A 22713-nucleotide genomic window follows, 5' to 3' on the forward strand; every position below is an offset into this window, starting at 1 on the left:
GGGAGTACACCTTGGGTGGGGAGAAGCGGATGGCAGAAAGAAGCAGCGGGGAGAACAGAGGGAAGGAACTGCAGCAACAGGTCCCTGGCAGAGAATTACAAAGCAAGAGACCCCATCAGAGATGAGAGGCCACAGCTGCACTCAGGGGAACCAGAGAAGGCCCGCTCAAGCCCACTTAGCCCCGGCGGTGCTCTGAGCCCTGGCCCAATGGGAGGGTGCTAGAATGAAGAGGAGGTCAATTTTCAAATCCCAGATGAGCAAAAAATAAAGTGGTTGTTTGGCCGGGCACAGTGCCTCATGCCTGTAATCCCAGCATTTTGGGAGGCTGAGGCAGGCGGATCACCTGAGGTTGGGAGTTCAAGACCAGCTTGACCAACATGGAGAAACCCTGTCTCTACTAAAAATATAAAATTAGCTGGGCATAGCCGAGATCACTCCATTGCACTCCAGCCTCGGTAAGAAGAGCGAAACTCCGTCTCAATTAAAAAAAAAAAAAAAGTGCAAGCAGCCAGCAAGTGCAGGCAGAGCCTCCAGAAAGCTCAGTCCTCCATGTCCCCCCAGCTCCCCACCCCGGCTTCCCTTAGCCCATCAATGCCACCAGAGTGGCCAGGGAACACTCAGGCACAGCTCTGGGGCCTGGGGTGCCACCCTGCTGGGCAACCCTGTCACAGGACGGCTGGTTCTCAGCCTCTCAGGGCCCTTCAGTGACCTGGGACTGACCACAGCCCCCACTGGAGCTGCAAACAGGCCCCCCGCCCACCCAGCCACTCCTGCTTCCGCATGTGGCTGGGCCACGTCTAGACCCCAAAACTCTGAACTTGCTATTTCTCCTGGCTCTCTGGCATGAGTGTGTGAGAGGAAGCACTGCTTTGGGTGTTTGGGTAGCGTGGCCCCAGCCTCTTTCTAAGGCCCAAAGCCCCAGGGAAACAAAGCTTGTTGCTATTTGCTGCAAACTTGCTCCTAAAGCTTGCAGCTGAGTGCTCCCCGCTCCAGAAGTTTCCTTTGCTACAGAGGGAGCTCCATGGGCAAGACCCTCCTGGCCTCCACCCTTGCCTCTCCCTCCCAGATGGGGAAGACCAAGCATGGGTGATTCTGGCGAAGAACCTGATCATGTGTGGCCCGGCCCCTTCACTCTGTCCTGCCTCTGGAAGTGGCCCCAGGCAGCACATGCATCTCTGTACCTCCTGCCACCATTCACCATACAGCAGGCTCTGTCCAGCACCGCTTATAACTGGGGCTTACCTGGTGTCAGCATTAGAGGCCCCCGTCTGCATTGTCTGTTTCTCACTCTGTTCCCAACAAGTGTTATCTACTGGGCCCCTCGGAACTCCGATTCCATGGGAAGAATCCTTTTAACACTGGAAGCTCAGGGGAAGCTACCATGACCTCAGGACTAGCCTGCTGTCTTCAGCTATGTGTGGGGCTGATGACACAACACTGGCTGGGTGGCCTGGCTAAGAACCTGGCCTGGGAGAAGAGGCCAAAAAGGGGTCCCAATCAGAGCCCCTGGGCAGGATGGGGTACCATTGAATCTGTCGATCGCCTCCTGTCGGAGGCCCCCAGTGATGCCGCCGTCAATCCGCTCATACTTGTAGCCTTCGTACTCCAGGAAGTCCTCCAGCAGGTCCAACATCTTGGTCATCTGCGGGGCAGACAGGCACGTGAGGAACTGCCAAGGAGCAAGGGTCCCAATAGGCCATGGGCAGGGACCCCACGGTCCCAGAGAGCTGCCTGCTGGGTAGGGAGACAGCTGAGATCCAGGCAGACCCAATGCAGGACTCTGGGGAAGAAGATAGTTTCCACCCTCACCCCTCAGAGTCAATCCATCCTCCCAACCACCCCCACAGTGACCTGCCTAAATCAGGGCTCTGACATGAGCTTCCCTGCTCCCACCACACAGAATTAAGTTCCATCTCCTTGCCCTGCATTCAAAGCTCTGCAGGACTAATGCTCCTTTACAGCCCCCAGCCATTCCAAACTACCTGACTCTGTTCCTGGAAAACACAAACATCACCTCTGTGATGTCTTCCCTGATTTCACTCCTCTCCATGAGAAAAGAAAAGCAGTCCTTTCTGAGCTCCATCACCCCGTGTAATTCCCTTTATTCTTGAGGGATAGTTTAGCTGGGTATAAAACTATCAGCACATATGTTCCCTCAGGGCACTGGAGATTTTGCCATGGTCTTTGCCACCTGTTGTTGCTGAGAAGTCTGAGAACAATCTGGTTGCCCTTATTTTGTAGATGCTAGATCTAAAGTACCTAGGGGTTCTAAAGTGTCTAGGGGTTCATTTATTTGTATTTATCTTGCTTGGTACTCCAGAATGCACTCCAGATCTGAGACCTCAAATCTCTCTAGGTTTGCAAACGCTCAACAAATCCAACTTCTTCACCATTTTTTCTATTTTTTTCTGCAACTCCAATTGGATGATTGTTGGAGCATCTCAAGGTATCTTCCATATTTTCTCTGTTTTATCTCTGTCCCTGTACAGTGCATTCTGGGGAAATGCCTCAGCACCAGGTTTCAGTTCATCAATGTTCTCTTCAACAGTGTTCAGTTTGTCCAGTCTGTTGAAATGTTTTTATTTCAATTTCACGCATATCATGTTTCCATCCAATTGTTCCTATTTCAGCTCTTCCTGCTTTTGCTTAATTTCTTATTTTAGGGTGTCAATTACTCCATTATTTTTGAGGATCTTAATCACATCTATATAAAGCCTTTTCAGGTTATCTTATTATTTTTCTCTCTCTATCTTTTAAGAGACAGGGTCAGGGCCGGGTACTGTGGCTCACACCTGTAATTCCAGCACTTTGGGAGATGGAGGCAGGTGGATCACAAGGTCAGGAGATCGAGACCACCCTGGCTAACATGGTGAAACTCTGTCTCTACTAAAAATACAAAAAAATTAGCTGGGCGTGGTGACATGCGCCTGTAGTCCCAGCTACTCAGGAGGCTGAGGCAGGAGAATCATTTGAACCCAGGAGGCAGAGGTTGCAGTAAATTGAGATTGCGCCACTGCACTCCAGCCCGGGCAACAGAGCAAGACTCCGTCTCAAAAGAAAAGATAAAAAAAGAGACAGGATCTTGCTCTGTCACTCAGACTGGAGTGAATTGGCAAGATCATAGCTCACTGCAACAGTGAACTCCTGGGCTCAAGCAATCCTTCTACCTCAACCTCCCAAATCATTGAGATTACAGGGTGAGCCACTGCACCCAGCCCTTATTTTTTAATTTGGATTCTATTTATCACTTTGGGGGATGTCTTGGCATTCGCTTTTCTATGGGTTTGGAATTAGAGTTCATAGGCTCATTTTGGGCAGGAGGGACCCATCTCTGTCGCTTGCCCTGTGTGCACATTTCTGGAAGCTGTGTGGTTCCCGTTACTTGATCTCTCAAGGCCTCTGACCAGATTTGTGTCTCGTGTTGGTACCAAGGTGTGGGGGGGATGTGGAGCCATTTCCACTCCAGCAGACTCCTTGGCTCAGCCCCTGGTCTCAAGTTTGCCCTGCTTTCCAGTATTCTTCGGAATACTATGACCTGAGGCTACAGGCTGTGGACGCCGCTTTCAGTTGATGTTTGTGCACGAGGAGCCATAGCCCAGACTCTGGCTTTGAGCAAGGGCCTGGCTCAATCAGCCACGAGAGGGGTTTTTTTTTTTTTTTTTTTTGAGATGGAGTTTCGCTCTCGTTACCCAGGCTGGAGTGCAATAACACAATCTCGGCTCACTGCAACCTCCGCCACCTGGGTTCAGGCAATTCTCCTGCCTCAGCCTCCTGAGTAGCTGGGATTACAGGCATGCGCCACCATGCCCAGCTAATTTTTTGTATTTTTAGTAGAGACAGGGTTTCACCATGTTGACCAGGATGGTCTCGATACCTTGACCTTGTGATCCACCTGCCTTGGCCTCCCAAAGTGCTGGGATTACAGGCGTGAGCCACCGCGCCTGGCCGAGAGGGGTATTTTTAATCCCGTGACTCTGCAGGGTCATCACTGTGGCCTCCAACACAGAGCTGACTACAGGGTTGGGTGCCTGTCCCGTCACTGTCTCCTACAGTAGACTGAGCAGCTGGAGGACAAAGGACTAGATCACTGGTCCCTGCACCCATGTGCCAGCACAGAGCCTGACTATGACAGATGCAAACAAAGGGATGGAGGAAGAAATGAACACATCAGAGGCCGGCAGCCCTGCCGCCAAGCCAAAAAGCCAGGTGCCAGTGGCCCCTCAGGACCTGTTAGAGACGGGATCCTCCCGACCCCACCCCAGGGTCCCCCCTCTTAATGAGAAGCCAGGCTGCAGGGGAGAGGGCCAGGGGAGGAGGGAGCTGTCCAACCAGCCTGGACAGGCAGACCAGAAGGGCAGGTGCTCCTTACAGCAAATGTGCTCTTAGCTCCTCAGCTGCACCACGCCAGGGCACGGGAGTGACCCCTGACACACAGTCACATGACCCACATGGGACCAGCACTGAGCCCTGAAAGATGCCAGCAAGATTGCGCCCCCAAGCATCAGGGCAGGACGCTCTCTGTGGGGCATGGAGCCAGGGCAGAGGGGGCGGGGACATGCACCTGAGAGAAGATGAGCACGCGGTGTCCCTCGTCCCGCAGCTTCTTCAGCATCTTCTGCAGCAGCATGAGCTTCCCTGAAGACTTGACGAGGGAGCTTCCATCGTAGGAGCCATTGGGCAAGACGGGGGCCTCCTGCAGACATAGCAGGAGGTGGGGCATTGGTGGGCTTCCCTCTCCTCTCTGACTCTGCACCAAAGGGGCCGCAGGGAACAGACAGGTGCCAAGCAATGGGGTGACGGCCTGTCTGACCCACTGAATATAAGACCCACACCTGAGCCAGGCCAGGCTCCACAGTGTGGGGTAGATGTGGGTCCCATGGCCCTGGCTCCAGGCTCCCTGTCCCCAGGCAGGGCTCACAGCCACACCAGCCCTACCACAGCAGTGGGTTCCATGGTAGGTTCCCCAGCACCTACCACAGCGGCCACAGGCAACCTACCATGACGGCCAGGGAAATCTACCACGGCAGCCACAGAGAACCCGCCACGATGGCCAGAGAATCTATCACAACGGCCACAGGGACCTACCACAGCTGCCACAGGCACCTATCACAGCGGCCATGGAGAACCTGCCATGATGGCCGGGGGGAACCTACCACAGCGGCCACAGGCAACCTACCATGACGGCCAGGGAAATCTACCACGGCAGCCACAGAGAACCCGCCATGATGGCCAGAGAATCTATCACAACGGCCACAGGGACCTAACACAGCTGCCACAGGCACCTACCACAGCGGCCATGGAGAACCTACCACGGCGGCCACAGGAAAGAGGTAGGGGTGGTTGCAGCACTTCTTCAGGTCCATCATGATGTTGAGCAGCGACACTTGGTTCCCGCCCCCCTTGGAGTTCAGCGCCTCGAAGTTCCGCGTGAGGATGAACTTGTAGTACTTCCTGCAGCGGAGAACGGGGAAAGGCAGGCTGGGTGCACCTGATCAGACCCGCCTCTGAGGGGGCTCTCTCTGCCCTGTAGCAGGGCTGGAAGCTGGTGGCCAAGCACCCGTTTATAGGGAGACTCAAGGGAGCCCCAAGAAGGGAAGCCACTGGCCTGGGGTCCCCCTGCAAATGATTCGGGGACACTGCTAGAACTCAAGCGGCCCAAACTCTGGTCACTAAAACCTGAGAGGAGGCCCCAAGAAGAAAGCGTATGCAAAGCATGAGCCCAGGCCTCAGTGAGGCTGAAGAGCCCACCTGGGAAGCAACCCAGGAGACCAGGCCAGTGGAAGGGGCACACAGGCTGCTCCAGGTCAGCCCGCCACTCACTTCTGCATCTGGCTCAGCTCCACGCGGACAATGAGCTCGGTCTTGGCCGGCATGTTCTTGAACACGTCAGCCTTCAGCCGCCTGAGCATGTGTGGCCCCAGCAGGTCATGCAGCTTCTTGATCTGGTCTTCCTTGGAGATGTCAGCAAACTCCTCCAGGAAGCCCTCCAGGTTGCTGCAACAAAGAGCTGAGATAACAAGCAGTAGCAGAGAACCGGGGCAGAAGAGGCAGGGTGCTGAGCGCCCAGCCCGTGTTGGCCGGCTGGCTGGTGGGCCAGGGAGCCCTGGCATTGCCCTGCCTTTCGTCTGAACTTCGGTCTAAGCCTGTGTCGCCCCCACACATCACAGCCCTCTCTTCCTCGGCGACACTGGACACCTTTCCACCCTCAAAACCGTCCTGGACAGGAGCTCTCTGTTACCCAGATAGCAGATGAGGAAACTGAGTCTGATGAGTGCCTGAGTTGATACAGTCCAGCTGTGCCAAAACCTGCCATCAAATCTACATCTCCTGGTTGCTCACACCTGTAATCCCAACACTTTGGGAGGCAGAGACAGGTGGGTCACCTGAGATTGGGTGGTCGACACCAGCCTGTCCAATATGGTGAAACCCGTCTCTACCAAAAACACACAAAAATTAGCCGAGCATGGTGGCACTCGCCTGTCATCCCAGCTACTCAGGAGGCTGAGGCAGGAGAATCGCTTGAACCCAGGAGGCAGAGGTTGCAGTGAGCTGTGATCAAGCCACTGCACTCCGGCCTGGGGAACAGAGCGAGACTCTTTCTAAAAAATAAATTAATAAATAAATCTACATCGCCTGATTCCAAACTCAGCACTCTGCACCCTGAACCCCCAATTCTGAGCAGGAAAACGGAGGTAGGTGAAGATTAGGAGGCTGGGGCAGTGGGTTCCGGCCCCCAGGTGCTTGCCTCTGCCTCTACCACAGTTGCCCATGTTAGTCACCTCGGTCTCAGCAGAGGGAAGGGAACCTGCCAGGGGAGTAGAGGCAGGGATAGGAGCCCAGAAGGGGCCCCGGGTGATCTAGGGCAGAGCTAAAGAAAAGTCGCGATCTTGGCAGCAGTTTCTATTTATCAAACATCCCTGTCTGCCTGTGCCACCCACCCCAACAGCCTGCTCCTGCAGGAGGTCAAAGCAGGGACATCACTTAACGCTCTCATTTTACTAATGAGGAAGCTACAGCCGAGCAGATCTCACAGCCGGGATGGGCTATTGATCCGTCTTCACTGGGGCCACCCCAGCCCCACCACCACCTCCCCCAGCCGGATCCACGTGACTCACTTGAACCTCTCGGGAGTCAGGAAGTTGAGGAGATGGAACAGCTCCTCCAGGTTGTTCTGAAGGGGGGTCCCTGTCAGCAGCAGCTTGTAATCAATCTTGTAGCTGTTTAAGACCCTAAAAAACTGAGGAGAGGAGAAGGGGGCCTGTCAGGGGGCTCTGGGCGGCCCCTCACCCCGGGCGGCTCTGGGGTCTGGCGGCTGGTGCGACCTACCTTGGACTGGTTATTCTTGAGGCGGTGGGCCTCATCCACCACCAGGCAGGCCCACTCGATGGAACCCAGGATGGCCTGGTCGATGGTGATGAGCTCGTAGGAGGTGAGCAGCACATGGAATTTGATCTGCACTTCTTTCTGGAGAAAAGAGGGGCATTGGGGAGGAGACGGCTGGGAGCAGAGTGGGCGGATCACAGTCCGAGGACACAGAGCCAAGAAGGAGGTGGGCACATGAACCCACACAGAGGCTCCAGGGAGCCCCAGGCCAGCCAGCCTGGGACCAGAGGGGCAGATGCTGGCCACCGAGCAGAGGGGCATCCACCGAGGCCCAGAGCACAGCCCTGGGAGAGGGTGGTGTGGAGGAGAAGGAAACAGACTACAACGGCGATGGCCTCCACTCCTAACAGCAGCAGTGAGACAGGGTCTCACTCCCACCCCCAAAGCCTGGAGTGCAGGGGTGCCATCACGGCTCACCTGCAACGAGAACTCAAAGAGCTAAGCCTGCGCCTCAAAAAATCAAAACAAGAATTCCCATATGATCCGGCAGTTCCACCCAAAAGAAGTGAAAGCAGGGACCCAAAGGGATGTCTGCACATCCATACTGCTTCCCTAAAAGCCAGAAGCAACCCATGTGCCCCTCAACAGACAAATAGACAAAACGTGGTCTGTCCGTGTGATGGAATGTTCTCCAGCCTTGGAAGGAAATTCTGACCCGTGCTGCAACATGCATGGACCCCAAGGACATTCTGCTCAGTAAAATGAGCCAGTCACAAAAAGACAAATGCTTCTTGATTCTACTCATATGAAGCACCCAGAGTGGTCAACCTCGTAGAGACAGTGGAATGGTGGCTGCAGGGGCTGGAGGTGGCGGAGGATGCTCATGTCTAATGGGGGCAGCGTTTCCATTTTGCAAGATAAAAAGATTTCTAGAGATAGGCTGCATAATAATGTGACTGTTACTTGGTATATTCTCCCGAGTTATTGTTTAAAAAAAAAAAAAAAGAAAAAAAATGTGAATGTACTTAACACTATTGAACATTTTTTTTTTCTGGTTGGGTTTTTTGTTTTGTGTTTTTGAGACAGAGTTTCTCTCTTGTCACCCAGGCTGGAGCGCAGTGGCGTAATCTTGGCTCACTACAGTCTCCACCTCCCAGGTTCAAGCAATTCTCCTGCCTCAGCGTCCTGAGTAGCTGGGATTACAGACATGCACCACCACACCTGGCTAATTTTTGTATTTTTAGTAGAGATGGGGTTTCACCATGTTGGCCAGGCTGGTCTCAAACTCCTGACCTCAGGTGACCTGCCTGCCTCAGCCTCCCAAAGTGCTGGGATTACAGGCATGAGCCACCACCACGCCTGGCTGTTTTTGTTTTTGTTTTTGTTTTTGTTTTTAAGAGACGGAGTCTCACTGTGTTGCCTGGGGAAGAGTATAATGGCTGTTCACAGATGCGGTCATAGCGTACTACAGCCTTGAACTCCTGGGCTCAAGCAATCCTCCTGCCTCAGCCTCCCAAGTAGCCAAGACTACAGGTACACACCACCACGCCCAGCTCAACCGTCCTCTTAAAAATGGTTAAAACAGTCAATTTTACATCATGTGTTTTTTTACCACAACTTTTAACAATAAAATAATTAAACAGTAAATATATAATAGAAAAGCCAAATCAGCGAAGTGCTTGGCGCACAGCAGGATCCCGTGTGGGCTCAGGGGAGGTTCTTTTTATGTCTATCTGATCCAGGGGTTCATCCATCTACAAAGTCACCTGTGGGATCACAGACTCGTTCACTCATTCAGCAGTTTCCAAGCATCTCCTAAGTGCCACAACTGCCAGGAGACGGTGGAGAAAGCCGCCATGGGAAAGTCCAAGGGCCTGTGAGAGGGTCCACCAGCCCCCAAGGCCGCAGCGCTCATGTTTTCCAGGGGCCAACGGCTGCAAGTCCTTGCTCCTCAATGTGGAGAGTGTTTAGCAATGTAGACGCTCAGGCCAGGCACGGTGGTTCACGCCTGTAATCCTAACACTTTGGGAAGCTGATGCAGGCAGATCGCCTAATCTCAGGAATTTAAGGCTAGCCTGGACAACATGGGTCGTGTGTGGAGGAGAAGGGTGGTGTGGAGAACAAGGAAACCAAATGTCTCTATTAAAATACAAAAAAATGTGCTGGGCATGGTGTCACATGCCTGTAATCCCAGCCACTCTAAAAAGCTGAGGCGTGGGAATTGCTTGAACCTGGAGGCAGAGGTTGCAGTAACCTGAGATTGTGCCATACGGCACTCCAGCCTGGGCAACAGAGTGAGATTCCGTCTCAAAAAATAATAATAACTAATTGGAGCCAGGTGCGGTGGCTCACTCCTGTAATCCTAGCACTCTGGGAGGCTGAGAAGGGCAGATCACTTGAGGTCAGGAGTTCAAGACCAGCCTGTCCAACATGGTGAAACCTGTCTCTACCAAAAAATACAAAAATTAGCCAGGTGTGATGGTGTGCTCCTGGAGACCCAGCTACTCACAAAGCTGAAGTGGGAGGATCACTTGAACCCGGGAGGGGGAGATTACAGTGAGTCGAGATGGTCCCACTGCACTCCAGCCGGGGTAACACAGTGACATCCTGTCTCAGAAAAATAAATACATAAATTAAATAATAATTAGCTAAGATGAGGTCATACTGGATTGGGGTGGGCCCTAAATCCAGTATGAATGATGTCTTTCTAGGACAAGAGAGACACGAAGGGGAAAACCCCATGTGCTAACAGAGGCAGAAACTGACGTGACACAGCTGTAGGCCAATGAACGTCTGCTGCCACCAGGAAGCTGGAAGGAGGAAGGAAGAGTCCTCCCCTACAGCCTTCAGAGGCAGAAGGCCCTCCAGAACTGTGACAGAATGCATTTCTGCTGTTTGAAGCCACTCCATTTGTGACACTTGTTACAGGAGGCCCAGAAAACTGACACGGTGGTAATTCTGCCTCTAGGACAAGCCCTTCAGAGCCTGCCGGCCTCAGCAGCCCTCCCGGCTGAGGGACCCCAAAGGAGGGCAGGGCACCTGTGGTCCCCAAACCAGACCCGGGGCCTCCCTACCGTCCTTCCAAGGATGGCGAGCCCCCACCTTCATGCGGAACACCTTCTTCCCACTCCGAATGGCATTGTCCTCAAAGGAAAATTCGTTCTCCCGGATCACAGAGCGGCTTTCCTTGTCCCCCGTGTAGGTGACCACGTAGAAGTCGGGCGCCCACATCTCAAACTCGCGTTCCCAGTTGATGATGGTGGAGAGGGGCGCACTCACCAGGTAGGGCCCCTTGGAATGGCCCTGGAGAGAGGGGCCAATACCGTGAGACTGCCCACCCTCGGCCAGGACCGGCCCCCACCTCCTGGCCACCCACCCCACCTGCCCACCTCCTTGTACAGGGAGTAGAGGAACACGATGGTCTGCACCGTCTTGCCCAAACCCATCTCATCGGCCAGGATGGTGTCAGTGCCCTGGGCCCAGGAGAAGCGCAGCCAGTTGAGGCCCTCCAGCTGGTACGGGTGCAGCGTGCCACCCGTGGAGTCGATGTACCACGGCTGCTTGTCGAACTTGACCGTGGGCTGCAGGAGAGGCAGCGGTTCAGACATGCCCCAGATCCTGGGCCACCGGAGTCCACCCTAGAGGCCTCTGCACGTGCAATTCCTTCTGCCTGGAATACTCTTCCCACTCTTCCCTGTCTTTCTAACTCCTCTTCATATCTTGGATGGAATGCCTCTTCCTCCAGGAAGCTCTCCCGGACTCCCACCCCGGCTGAAGTGTTCCCACAATGTCCTCCCATGGCGGCCCTATACTTTTCCTTCTCAGGGAAATTTCCCAACTGCTGAAGTCTCTGACTTTGAGCCCAGGTTGTCATCGCCACCTTGGTCCTATTCACTGCCTCCTCTAGAGCCCCATACAGGGACTGGGACATGTGGTCACTTCTTCACTATTTGTTGGGTGAACAACAAAAACAAATGTCTATCTGGGGCACTCTCAATGGCCCCAGTAACTGGCTCCTCCACTCGATCCAGACGTTTGCTTTTTTTTTTTTTTTTTTTTTTTTTTGAGACAGAGTCTTTGTTGCCCAGGCTGGAGTGCGGTGCCATGATCGTGGCTCACTGCAGCCTCAATATCCTGGGCTCAAGGGATTCTCCTACCTCAGCCTCCCTAGTAGCTGCGACCACAAGAACACCACCATGCCTGGCTAATTTTTTAATTTTTTGCAGAGGTGGGATCTCACTATGTTGCCTCAAACTTCTGGGTTCAAGCGGTCCTCCCACGCCCCACAGTGCTGGGATTACAGGCCTGAGCCACTGTGCCTGGCCCATTTGCCTCTTGATACTGCTCAAGGTCATGGCCCCTATGCAGTCCTCCCCATGGACCAGACCCACCCGCCTTTCCCCAGCATCTGACAGGCGAGGGATAGTCCCAGGCCAGGCCCTCCGAGTTCTGTGGATACCTGCCACAGGCCCCTAGAAGACAATGTGTCTTCTGAAACAGCTGCCCAGGGCTCACTGTCCCTCTTCTACTGAGGGCCAAGCCAGGGCCAGGCACTAGCGGACACCCAGGGAGCTCTGCTGAGTGGGTTGCCCTGGGTCTCCTCCCCGCTGAGAGTGCTGCAGTGCTAGGAGGGACCTTCCAGCTGTCCTAGCCTACATGGGCACGACGCTGTGTGCATAAGCCATGAGGGCCCAAGAAAAGGTCCTTTTGAGAACACACCCCCACTGCGCGTTCAAGTCTAGGGTGGGCAGGCCCTGGCAACCCCGCCCACTGCTGCCCCGCCCTCCCCACTCACATCAACAATGGGCGTGTCCGGAGGCTTCTCCTGCTTGTCATCCCTCAGCTTCTTGCCCTTCTTGAGCAGCCTCTTGGGCAGCCTGCTGTCTTCTCCCAGCATCAGCTCCCTGGGAAAAGGCATTGGACGCAGGTGAGCAGGGCGCAGCCCAGGAGCAGGCTCCGGCAGCCCGTGCCCAGCAGCCGGATCCCCGAGGCCCACCTGTGGCCCCAGTAAGCCTGCTTGAGGTTGTCGTAGTAGGGGATGTCGATGTCATCGATCTCCCAGGTGCACTGGTCGTAGGGCAGGTCTTTCCACTTGATCAGGTAGTGCACATCCCCCTTTTTGTCAAAGCTGCAACACAGTGAACAGATGTGGGTCACTCAGGGCAGTGGCCACCACACGGGTTTGATGAAGGGCACCTCCCAGGATGCAGAGCCTCTCACACCCAGGGTGCCCTCAGATCCCAGGCCCAGCCAGGGGGAGGGTACTAGGGCAGAAGCTCCAGGGAGGCACAGCAGCTTGCCTGAGGCCACACGGTGAATGAGAGGCGGATGGGACAGAGACTGAGAGGGACACTGAAGCCAGCTAACGGAGAAGCAACGGGCCAGCCTCCAGCATCCTTTGCAGCCTCTGTGGCAGGGATGATCCCATTTGGCACAGGGTCTGGGTTTTCACAGGAGTTGTGCATTTCTAAGTTAGAAAATTCTCTTTCCTGCCCATGGAATCAGTTTTCTAACTTAAAATATCCGGAGGACTCCTGCAGTGCCCATGTAGGATGAGAAGCTGTCTCTGCAGAGCAGATAAGGATGCAATTCCTGCAGGTGAGGCAGTCTCTTCTGGGGACACTGGGACCCAGTGACCAAGCCCGGCAGCACACAGCTTGATTCTGGCCACTGGGAGGGGCCTCAGGGCCTCCCACCCCACCCAGGCTAAGGAAACCAGGCCAGAGGAGTGCTGCAGGGCTGGGGCAGGGCATGGATCCCTGACACACAGTGCCCAGGTGCACAGACCAGGTGAGAAGCGGCTGCTGCGGGCCTGGGGGCCATTAAAAGACCAGGCTGGGCACGGTGGCTCATGCCTGTAATCCCAGCATTTTGGGAGGCCAAGGCAGGCAGATAACGAGGTCAAGAGATCGAGACCATCCTGGCCAACATGGTGAAACTCCGTCTCTACTAAAAATACAAAAATTAGCTGGGTGTGCTGGCGCGTGCCTGCAGTCCCAGCTACTTGGGAGGCTGAGGCCGGAGAATTGCTTGAACCCCAGAGGCAGAGGTTGCAGTGAGCCAAGAGAAAGACCAATCCCCAGTTACCATGGAAACCGATATTTGTTTGTTTTCCAATACATAATTGATTGTTTTGCAGATTGCAGGAATAAATCTGGGGGAAATTCACCTGTCCCACTTTGGGGCAGAGAGAAAAATTACCATGTATATTTTTAGCATGCAATTTAGTAAAGGTAGAAAACCGTGAGCCAGTTTACTGCTGGGCTCAGGTTCCCATAGGAGCTGACACTTGAAGGGCCATTCTCAGGAGGAATGAGGAGGAAAAGAGGGGGTCCCAGAGTTGAAGGGGGAAGCTTTTTAAAATTCCGCATCCCTCCTACTGAAGATCGCCTCCAGCCAGCCTTGGGCAAGCTCCCCTCATCCTCACACCAGCCTGTTCCCCACAAGGGCCTCAAAGCCCAGCAGTCAAGAGCCAGGATTGAAATCTGAACATCTGGCTCAGGCTCTGAACCTCTGCTCTGCCCAACAGCTGCCTGAAGCCAGAAGCACTGAGTGGCAGAGGCCACTAGATCCTAAGCCCCTCAAAGTCAGAGGCCACAGGGTCACCGGGGTGGGAAGCGCAAGCTCAAGCTGCCACCACACAGCAAGTACTCTGGGCCCGACCCAAGGCCCATCTGTCAGCCACCACCAGTTCTCAAGCACCTAAACTCAAGAATCAGCAGGAGTTCCCCCATCCACCAAATCAAAACCAAGGCCCACGGGCCTCCTGCCTCAGGCTCCCTGCAGCAGACTCTGATTGCTAAGGCGTCCCCGGAAATGTCCAGACTGCTCCAGGAAGACCTGCTCCTGGGGCCCTGCTAAGAAAGTAGGTCCTGCCATCAGAAAGTGTGGGGTTCAAATCCCAGCTCCGCCCCATGGCTGTGTGATTCTGCCTATTCTCACATCAGTAAAACAGAGGTGAAAATAAGACGTCTCCCTCCTAGGGTAGGCGTGCTCAGTAGTGCCAGCTGCTGTTACAAACGTGGGGGAAATGTGGACAAACTCCCCACACCTCAGGCCTCCCGCATCCTAGAACCCGCCTGCTGGTAACAAGCACTAACCCAGCATGACAGTCCCGACCCACCAAGGGTGTGAACATGTGGAAATGAGTGTGCCGACATGCACGGGGCTGCCTCTCCAGCAGGTCAGGCAGATCTCCAGCAGCAGGAGCCCTGGGCCCCTTCCTTGTGCCCCTGCCATGCCCACATGTGGTTCTGCATGGCAGCCCCAAAGCAAGGACGCTGGAGCCCTGCCCTGCACCCATTTTACAGGGCAAAGGAGCTGACGCGGCCTGGCCCCAGCAATGGGCAGGGCGGCCATCTGCAGGCACACACCTATGGTTCAGGACTCGGTGAATCATCATCCACTCTGCCTTGATGCCATAGCGGTAGAAGCGCTCCTCCATCTTGGCATAGAGGGGGTCCTTGTTCTTCCTCTTCTCGCTCTTGCCGTCCTCATCCCCAGAGCCGTAGTCAAAGGGCGGCGGCTCGTCCATGTCATTCTTTCTTTGGTAGTTGCGATACATGACCGTGTGGTACAGCTCCAGCTGCTCACAGAGGGGGCACAAGTCACAGAAGGGAGAGGGGCCGTGGCCCCCTCTATCTCCCTATCCAGCTCCCCTAGCCCCAGCCCAGGTCCCAGGCAAGACAATCCTCCCCTTCAGCAGTCCCCCGACTCCCAACAGCACCCCTAAGTCAGAGGCGCTTCGCCCCTTCCCACCAGCCCTGGAGGATCCAGGGCTCACCAGGTCATGGGCCTTGGCCCAGCCACCCTGCCTGACACTAACCTGTAGCTCCTTCACCCAGGAGCAGTGCCAGTAGGACAGCCCTGCCCACTTGACAAAGAATTCTCTCTCGGGGATGCCCTCCAGCGGCTTGGGTGGAGGGAGGTTGGGCTCCACGTCAGGCCCCGGCAGCCCAACCATGAAGGGGGCAGGGGGCTCCGTCCATCTCCAGTGTAGAATCCGCTGGACCTTGCCCTTCAGTGGGGGGCACTGTGGACAGAGAAGGGTCCCCAAAGTGGGGCTCAGCTGCAGGGCCCCACCCTGAGGCTCCCATGACAGCAGGCTGCCATGCAGCCTCCCTCCCATCAGTGGCGCCGTCCCCAAGTCAGAACAGCACCACAGTGACGCCATGACAACCATCCATCCTCGGGAGCCGCGTGGGCCATGCATGCAGGAACAGGCAGTGCGGGTCTGTGAGTCCACGCAGCCCTTTCACTCAATGGTGAACTTGTCAGCACCCAGAATATCTGGGCCAGGGTAGGTGAGACTGCCACGTGCATAGGGCAAAGGGGGAAACTAAGGCCCACTCAGCAAGGGACAGCAGAGCAGGGAGCAGAAGCTGAGATTCTGGACTTCCCTATCTTAGGTCTGCCCATTGCCCCCTGAAAGGAGGTCACATCACCGCGTACCCACAGCACTCAGGGAGCATAAGCCCCATGCCTGGAGCTCAAGGACACGGCAGCCACATCCACCATCCCTCACCCGAGGCAGGGCTGCACCAGGCACGGTGCGTCTGGGCTGGCACAATGAGGCCCGGTCTCTGGCAGCCCAGAGACACACTGCAGGGGCCCTGACGAATGCTAGGGTGATAGTGAGCCGCCGGCTGGCAAAGGCGAGAAATGCAACAGCCACAAACCCCACCATCTGTGCCCTGCCTGAGAGGCGTGGGAGCAGCCTCGGCCCTCCAAGGAGGCAGTGCTGAGCCTGGCTAGGCAGGGTCGGGGGTGACAGATTCAGGGAGACAGCTCTGTTGGGGAGAGCAGGTCCCAGCTCTGCTACTGCCTGTCCTCAGAAACTCGTCCAAGCCTCCTGAGCCTGCTTTCTCATCTGTACAATGGCCCACCCCTTCCTCCACCTACCAGGATTGTGGTGCCTCCTCACGCCTGAAGGCATGCTGGAGGTGCAATGTACACCACACAGCAAGCCTCCCTTTGGCCTTGGTGACAGCAAAGGCCGAGAGGCAGAGGAGGAAGAGGAGGTGGGAGGCAGAAGAGGCTCCTCCACTGGCTCTGGAGAGGGTGAATGGGCACCCTTCCTACCCAGGCCATGGACCCTCCCACACCCATCCCAACCCTGCACAGAAGAAGCTGGAGGAACTCACTCCTGTCTCCCTCCCATCCCCAAGGCCTTCCATCAGTCGTAGGAAAGCACAGAAGGCTGAACCCTTCAAAAGGGTCCTCCCCATGCCCCTACACAGAGACGAACAGGCATGTGCACAGATGCACGCACACACATACACACACACACAACACAAGCCCAGATGCACATGGGACAGCCCAGGACTAACGGCGGCACAGCCCAGGACTAACGGCAGCACAGCCCAGGACCTGAGGGGTGGGGATCTAGCACTGTGGCAGGCAGGGCAGACAGCTCAGAGCAAGGGGCCTTTCAATGTCTACTGTGATTGGGGATCGAGGGATGGGGGTGCCCCTCTTCCTGCAGACACTGAGGCTCCAGCCCTAAAAGCCTCCTACCCTCTCCCTACCCCAGCCTCAGAACAGGAGCCAGGTCTGGCTGGGGTGGCTCCAGGGACCTGAATCTGCGTGGACACTTCTACCCTTGTGTGGCCTTAGGCAGGTCACTCTGCTTTCTCACCTAAAAAGAAATAATAAAATGCCTGGTGCCAGAACACCCAGTAATGTTAAAGGACACTGTGACGGATGTGGAGCCCTTGCAGAGCACGTGGTCACTGAACAGTGGTCGTGGTGTTGGCATGATCACCACACCTGTCTGCCTTTTCCTTGCATTCAAGCCTCCCGTCTCTAGGGGAGTCAGCTGCGGAGCAGCGAGCGGGTGGAGCGGAGCGCCTAGAGTGGGCGGGGTCTCAAGCGGCGCGGGCGGGGCTTTGCGGGATCGGCTACCGGGACGTGGCCGCAGCCGGCGGGGGCGGGGCCTATCGGGAAGGGCAGGCCTTCCTCGGGGGGCGGGGCCTGTCCCTGGGGTGGGGCGGGGCGTCGGGCGCGGAGCGGGCGGAACACTCACAGTACAGCGCGGGCAGAGCCATTCACCGTTTGGGATCTCGGGCAGCGGCGGGTTGAGGCAGTGCAGGTGGTAGGAGGAGGGGCAGGCGTCGCAGCAGAGCAGCTCGCCCCCGTCCTTGCACACGCGGCAGAACTCCATGTGGTCGTCCTCCTCCTCCTCGCAGCCGCCCTCCTCCTCTTCGTCGTCGTCGTCCTTCGGCTCCCACTGGATCCCCTCCTTCTCCTGTGGGAGGAGGCCAGGTGGAGGCACCCTGGACCAGGTACCCCCTCCACCAGGGCCCCGACTCCCTCCCTCCCCCCCAGCACCTCTCGACATTCTGCCCCCACAAGGGAACACAGGGGTGTGGGAGCAGGCTCGGCCCCGCCCCCAGCCCGGGGCTCTGTCAGGGCTTACACAGTGGGGGCAGCTCCATTTCCCCTCGGGAGCCTTCTCCAGCTCTGGGTCCAGGCACACGAGATGGTAGGCCCGTGGGCAGGTGTCGCACAGGATGATCTCCCCACCCTGCTGGCACACCTCACAGTAATCCTGGTGGTCCGTCTCATAGCCGTCACCATCATCAACTAGGGTGAGGGAGGGGCAGTCAAGGAACTCCCGGCACACAACCACCTGCACCACCCCAGGCCAGACCGGCACAGGGTAGATGTCTAATAGATGGTGGATGGATAGGTGGGTGGGTGGATGGACTGATGGTTGAGATAGTAAAAGGGTGAGGAGATAGAAAATGGATAAAAGGAAAGAAAGGAAGGAAGGAAGGAAGGAAGGAAGGAAGGAAGGAAGGAAGGAAGGAAGGAAGGGTAGGAGGTGGATGGGTAGAAAGATGGATGGATGGATGGATGGATGGATGGGTGGATGGATGGATGGATGGACGGACAAATGGATGGACAAATGGATGGATGGATAGATGGACAATAGAATAGATGGATGGATGGATGACTGAACAAATGGATGGATGGATGGATGGATGGACAAATGGATGGATGGATAGATGGATGGACAAATGGATGATGGATGAACAAATGGATGGATGGATGGATGGAGAGATGGGTGGATGAACGGATGGACAAATGGATGGATGATGGATGGATGGATGGATAATGGATGGATAAATGGATGGATGATGAATGGACAAATGAATGGATGAAGGATGGATGGATGATGGATGGATGGATGGATGAATGGATGGATAGATGGATGATGGGTGGATGGATAAAAGGAAGTGACTGAGGAAAGGAGGGAGAGGGAGGGATGGGAAGGGGGGTGACGGGACAGATGGGTGTTAAGTGGGTGGGGGTGACTGAATGGGAGGGTGGCGATGGGACGAAGTACTTTCCTCTCCGGTCACCACACCTGCTAATGCAAATGCCCTGGGATAGCTCCCACCATAAGCTCCTTATTCTTTCCTCAGTGGGACAGGATGCCCCTCCCCAGACAGTAGAGACCAGGGTCGTGTGGGAAACACAGGCCCCACCTGGCCAAGGCATGAGGATGCCCTTCCCCTGCTTCCCACAGGGAGGTTTCGTGCCCCACACATCCACCTGGCAGGCCGAGAACCCTCCTGATGGGATTCTGCTTGTGCCCCCTACATCCACCCAGCAAACCAAGAGCCCTCCTGACGGGGTTCTGCTTGTGCCCCCTACATCCACCCAGCAAACCAAGAGCCCTCCTGACGGGGTTCTGCTTGTGCCCCCTACATCCACCCAGCAGACCAAGAGCCCTCCTGATGGGGAGTCCTACTACTCCTCTTCTTCTTGCGCCTCCTCTTGCTCTTCTTGCCCAGGGCTGCAGAGCACTCGGAGCGCACGGAGGCACTGTGGATGCTGGCACTGTCGAAGTCTGACTCCTCCCTCTCGTCTTCTTCACTCTGCAGGGGAGGACAGGGTCCTGTGATCCCAGGGCCTCATCAGGCTTCACTGGCCTTGGCAGTGTGGGGTGGGACAAAGCACAGAAGAGGCTCCGGAGACACAGTGCTCCCTGTGATTCACCTCAACCCCCCACACAGCTGAAAACCTGACATTACAGCACTCATCCAGCCTGATGTCCTACCACCCTCCCAGAGTCCTGCTCTCCAGCATCAGACACTCCCCACAATTTCCACCTCCAAACAGTTCCCCAAGCCCTGCCCTCTGTCCTGCCAAACTGCTAAACATCCTTCAAGAGGCAACCCTAGGGACACCTCCTCCAAGGAGTCTTCCCAGATCTCTCCTTTACTGGACCTATTGCGGCTGCCTATGTGCCAGGTCTGGCCTGTCCCGTCTGACTAGTACATCACAGGCTCTCGACCAGCAAACATGCCTGCCAGGTGACAAGTGCCACAGGACCAGGGCCCACCACGGCTGAGCAGAGGGCCTGGCACACAGTAGGCGCTCAACAAATACCTGCTAAACTTAATTGGACCGTCAGCTCCAGGACAGGCCAATCCTTCTCTCCAGGCTCCCCTCCAGACCTGACACTGGCTTCTGCCAAGGACCAGGGAAAGAGCTTCCAACTCCACCCAACTGCAGGGCTGGGGTGAGCAAGGGGGGCAACTACCCATGGGGGTGAGGAGGGCGAATGCCCCCCACACTCACAGAGAAAGGGGGGCCCCAAGGCTGAGTGAGACCTGGGCTTAGCATCTGAGCCTGGGCCCGGAGCTGGCCCTGAGGACAGGGGTAGATAACTGGGGCTCCAGCCAGCCTGATCCTGCCCACATGCCACTTCTCTAGGCTCCAGCCCTCCTGCAGCTACTCCCCATGACAGGAGACGACAGCGGCCACCATTACAGATTCCTCCACCTGCTGCCCAAATGCAGCTGCGCTGTGGACAACAGGAGCCAGTACTGAGCTCCCAGCTCAGAAGGGTGAGCCAGGGGAGCACTCCTGCCCAGAGTCCAAGCTAAAAGGGCCCTTGGAAGGATTCAGTCTAAACCTCTCACCACACAAATGGAGAAACTGAGCCCGAGCACGCCTGCATGTAGGACAGAAGAAAAGTGGAGGAGGGTAGGACCTGCCTCAGCTAGTTCATAAGGATCTGAAGGTCCCCCTTGGCCCCTGCGTGCTCATGTGCAGACACATATGCATGCAAATGCACACACAAGCACACACACTCACACGTGCACACATGCACATGCACACAAGCACACACACACATGCAAACGAGCACACGTGCACACACGCACACTAGCACACATGCACACACATGTGTACACACACGAGCGCACACGTGCACACATGCAACATGGGCACACACGCACATCCACATGTACACACACAAGCACACACGTGCGCACATGCAACACGAGCACACACGCACACACACGTACACACAAGTACACGTGCACACATGCAACACGAGCACACGCATACACACATGTACACACAGGCACACAAGTGCACACACAATACAAGCATACACGCACATACACATGTACACACACACAAGCACACACGTGCGCATATGCAACACGAGCACACACTCACATGTACACAAGCACACACATGCACACATGCAACACGAGCACACACGCACACATGTACACACAAGCACACGTGCGCACATGCAACACAAGCACACACACGTACACACAAGCACACACGTGCACATGCAACACGAGCACACACGCACATACACATGTACACACACAAGCACACACATGCGTACATGCAACACGAGCACACAGACACGTACACACAAGCACACACATGTGCACATGCAACACGAGCACACACGCACACACACATGTACACACACACAAGCACACATGTGCGCACATGCAACACGAGCACACATGCACACACTCACCGAGGAGCCTTTCTTCCTCTTGTTGCTGATCCCTCCAAAGCGGAACTTGAGCCCGGCCATCTTTTTCCCTTTGCCCTTTTTCTTCCCATCTTTGGAACCTTTGATCTTCTTCCTCACTCCAGGCCCTGAAAAACAGCAGTGACCATAGCCAACCACTGCCACCACCGAGGGCCACTTCCTGCCATCATCTCACTGAGCTCTCAGTTACTCAATAAGGAAAGGGTCATTTCTACCATCACCCTTTTTCAGATGAGATGCCTGAGTCTTGGAGAGGTGAACCCCTCGCTTAAAATCACACAGCAAGTGAGGCCAAAACCAGACAACAGCTCTGACCGGAGGCGGCTCTGACCGCCATACTGCCCCTCGTCCATGACCCACAGAAATGTGGCCTCTTGGGACAAGCCCCTGTACTGTCCCCACCCACCGAAAGGAGGCACTAGCCAGCCCCCACAGCCAGCAGAGCCGCTGAAGGCACAGCTGCCCACTTGTGATCCATGCCTGAGACCTCCTGGAGCCAAAAGCCCTTTTTCCACCAGCCCAACAGACAATGCTGGTCCCACCCAAGACCGTGCCACCTCTGCCAGTTAACCCCAGCAAGGGCCAGCAGGGTGAAGGATGCTTTTATGGAGCTGGTCACAGGGCAATAGCTACCTGTGAGTAATTACCTGGGAGTAATGACCCAGGAAGGAAGCGGGACCTGGAGGCAGGGATGCATGTGCCACAGAGGCGGCCTCTCCCCAGGTCCTCTTCTGGCCACACCACACACAGGGACATGGAGCAAGAAGCCCAGCTGTACCCTCTGTGGCGCCTCGGAAAATCTATTTCAATTTTCCAGGCTCTGAATAAGCAGCTCAAGGAATCGATAGCTCAGCAGCTGGAGCCCGAGAGGAAACAAGAAAACAAGGCAGGCTGGGCAGACGGGGACGGGCAGGGAGCCCCTTTCGAGATCCCGGTGACCTGGACGGATGGAGCAGGACAGGGAACAGGCTCTGACCCTTGTCATTTTGCCCACCAGGCTCCCTTCAGAGACTTGGCAGGATGGTACCAGACACAACCCCCAGAAACCAAAGCTCCCTGGGGCTGAAAGAAGGGATCCCCAAAGCCCCCTCAGCCCCTTCCATCCAAACCCAAATTAGCCAGATGCGGTGGCTCACGCCTGCAATCTCAGCATTCTGGAAGGCCAAGGTAGGTGGATCACCTGACGTCAGGAGTTCAAGACCAGCCTGGCCAACATGGCGAAACCCCATCTCCACTAAAAATATAAAAAATTAGCCAGGTGTGGTGGTGTATGCATGTAATCCCAGCTACTCAGGAGGCTGAGGCAGGAGAATTGCTTGAACCCAGGAGATGGAGGTCGCAGTGAGCAGAGATCATGCCACTGCACTGCAGCCTGGACGACAGAGGAAAAGTCTGACAAAAAAAAAAAAACAACACCCAAATCGGGGAACCAAAGCTGAGTTGCTGGTGACTGACAGCCCTGGGGAGATCAATGCCCTCAACCTCAAGAAGCCAGAAACCCTTACCCAGAAACCTCTCTCCCCACAGCCTGCAAGTCACAGGGGCCTCTGCTGCCCCCCACCCTCCCCACC

General features: G+C 55.8%; 1 protein-coding gene across 8 annotated transcripts in view; it reads right to left on the reverse strand.

Moving 5' to 3' along the window:
- CHD5 (chromodomain helicase DNA binding protein 5) overlaps positions 1 to 22713 on the reverse strand; it is a 75239-nt gene that overhangs the window by 27363 nt on the left and 25163 nt on the right. For 4 of the 8 annotated variants that reach the window (XM_032301054.1, XM_032301050.1, XM_032301053.1 and 1 more), the window contains exons 6-21: positions 21125 to 21249; positions 19082 to 19208; positions 17741 to 17907; positions 17348 to 17569; positions 15149 to 15355; positions 14697 to 14908; positions 12320 to 12451; positions 12119 to 12227; positions 10713 to 10904; positions 10426 to 10626; positions 7327 to 7464; positions 7116 to 7237; positions 5821 to 5994; positions 5310 to 5451; positions 4562 to 4693; positions 1525 to 1642 (exon numbers count right to left, since the gene is read on the reverse strand). In XM_032301054.1, the coding sequence (XP_032156945.1) occupies positions 1525 to 1642; positions 4562 to 4693; positions 5310 to 5451; positions 5821 to 5994; positions 7116 to 7237; positions 7327 to 7464; positions 10426 to 10626; positions 10713 to 10904; positions 12119 to 12227; positions 12320 to 12451; positions 14697 to 14908; positions 15149 to 15355; positions 17348 to 17569; positions 17741 to 17907; positions 19082 to 19208; positions 21125 to 21249 (2520 nt within the window). The remainder of the gene's footprint in view (positions 1 to 1524; positions 1643 to 4561; positions 4694 to 5309; positions 5452 to 5820; positions 5995 to 7115; positions 7238 to 7326; positions 7465 to 10425; positions 10627 to 10712; positions 10905 to 12118; positions 12228 to 12319; positions 12452 to 14696; positions 14909 to 15148; positions 15356 to 17347; positions 17570 to 17740; positions 17908 to 19081; positions 19209 to 21124; positions 21250 to 22713) is intronic. The other 4 variants (XM_032301052.1, XM_032301051.1, XM_032301056.1 and 1 more) reach the window with 3 other exon arrangements.

Source organism: Sapajus apella, unplaced genomic scaffold, assembly GCF_009761245.1.
Source record: "Sapajus apella isolate SASKATOON/1434 unplaced genomic scaffold, GSC_monkey_1.0 scaffold43, whole genome shotgun sequence".
Lineage (NCBI taxonomy): Eukaryota > Metazoa > Chordata > Mammalia > Primates > Cebidae > Sapajus > Sapajus apella.